Raw genomic sequence first — 1,399 nt, 5'->3', positions numbered from 1 at the left:
GAAATAATATTTTTTAATTCCCTGCGCCACCTTTTCAGCTGAATGGGGGGGGTGGAGTTCCCTGAGGGGAACTATTTGCCATAACAGGTTTTATAGTTGAATATATTTTTTTAAGGATCCCCATTAGCCGATGTCAGCTAGTCTTACTGGGGTCTGACACAAAAAAAAATACTTGGCAATTTACATGTTTTAAATGTGTGTGTTTGTGCATCTCATTTACATATACACACAACCAATAGGTCACATGGGGGAGAGGCGTTGTGCCGTGAGGTGTTGCTTTGTTTTGTTTTTTAAACCCGAGTTGCTGGTCTCTTGCACTATATGGAAGGGAGTTCCATCCAATCATGGCGCTATTTAATACTGTGCGTTTAATTTGTTCTTGATTTGGGGACTGTGAAAAGACCCCTGGTGGGGTAAGTGTGTGTTGACTATGCAAACAATGAGGAATTAAAACAAGGCAGTCAACCTTTCCTCAACTACCAGAAACAAAATTAAACAAATCTGTTTCCACAAGTGGTGTGACCCACAATCCCTTTTCCTCCAGACCCAGTCTGTCCCCAATCAGCAAACACATGGTAGGCAGAAGAGAAACCCACATTTAAAAGACAAGGCATTTTGGAAGTCAAATTGTTTATTGAACAAATCATGCAAGAGTAGCAGGAACACCAGGCCAAATCAAAATCATACCAGTACAACCTAAGTGTCAGTAATGGTGGCCAAATCAGATGTACATTTTAGTCGTATGGTTTTGAAAACAATTCATACCATTGTAGTGTTCACCCCTGTAAACAATTTGCATGATGATGCGCAAGTGAAGGAGAACCTCATTTCAAACAAGCGCATTAGTTTGCACAATTCCTCACCTCAGTTACCTTTGCCTTTTTCTTCAAATGGAGGCAAAGTAACAGGGGAAAGACGATTAAGGAGTTGGGCAAACCAAATTATGATCTCCCTATCTAGCTTGTTGAGGGGTTGAGCAGTCTGTTCAAGGCCGGCGGCCGCTTCTGCAGGGAAGCGGGGGCTGGCGGCCGCTTCTGCAGAGGTATGGTTGGCAGTTGCTTCAGCTGAGGCGTGGGGGCCAGTCGCTTCTGCAGAGACATGGTTGGCAGTTGCTTCAGCTGAGGCACGGGTCGCTTCTGCAGAGGTATGGCTGGCAGTTGCTTCAGCTGAGGCGCCAGGCGCTTCTGCAGAGACTTGGTTGGCAGTTGCTTCAGCTGAGGCGCGGGGCCAGGCGCTTCTGCAGAGACTTGGCAGTTGCTTCAGCTGAGGCGCGGGGCCAGTCGCTTCTGCAGAGACATGGTTGGCAGTTGCTTCAGCTGAGGCACAGGCCGCTTCTGCAGAGGTATGGCTGGCAGTTGCTTCAGCTGAGGCGCGGGGGGGGCCAGCCGCTTCTGCAGAG

At 47.7% G+C, this 1,399-nt stretch overlaps 1 protein-coding gene across 1 annotated transcript; it reads right to left on the bottom strand.

The window, feature by feature from the left end:
- Positions 1-613: 613 nt before the first annotated feature.
- On the bottom strand, positions 614-1,393 carry LOC121842025 (arf-GAP with SH3 domain, ANK repeat and PH domain-containing protein 1-like). Its single transcript, XM_042312173.1, has 2 exons — positions 1,276-1,393; positions 614-1,227 (listed from the first exon to the last, which is right to left on the bottom strand). The coding sequence occupies exons 1-2, from the start codon at positions 1,296-1,298 to the stop codon at positions 957-959; spliced, it is 294 nt and encodes a 97-aa protein (XP_042168107.1). The 5' UTR covers positions 1,299-1,393; the 3' UTR covers positions 614-956.
- Between the last annotated feature and the right edge of the window lie 6 nt (positions 1,394-1,399).

This window comes from Oncorhynchus tshawytscha, unplaced genomic scaffold, assembly GCF_018296145.1.
Source record: "Oncorhynchus tshawytscha isolate Ot180627B unplaced genomic scaffold, Otsh_v2.0 Un_contig_1835_pilon_pilon, whole genome shotgun sequence".
NCBI classification, from domain to species: Eukaryota; Metazoa; Chordata; class Actinopteri; order Salmoniformes; family Salmonidae; genus Oncorhynchus; species Oncorhynchus tshawytscha.
The sequence above is the reverse complement of the archived record's forward strand: the minus strand, read 5'-3'. Positions and strand labels throughout refer to the sequence as shown.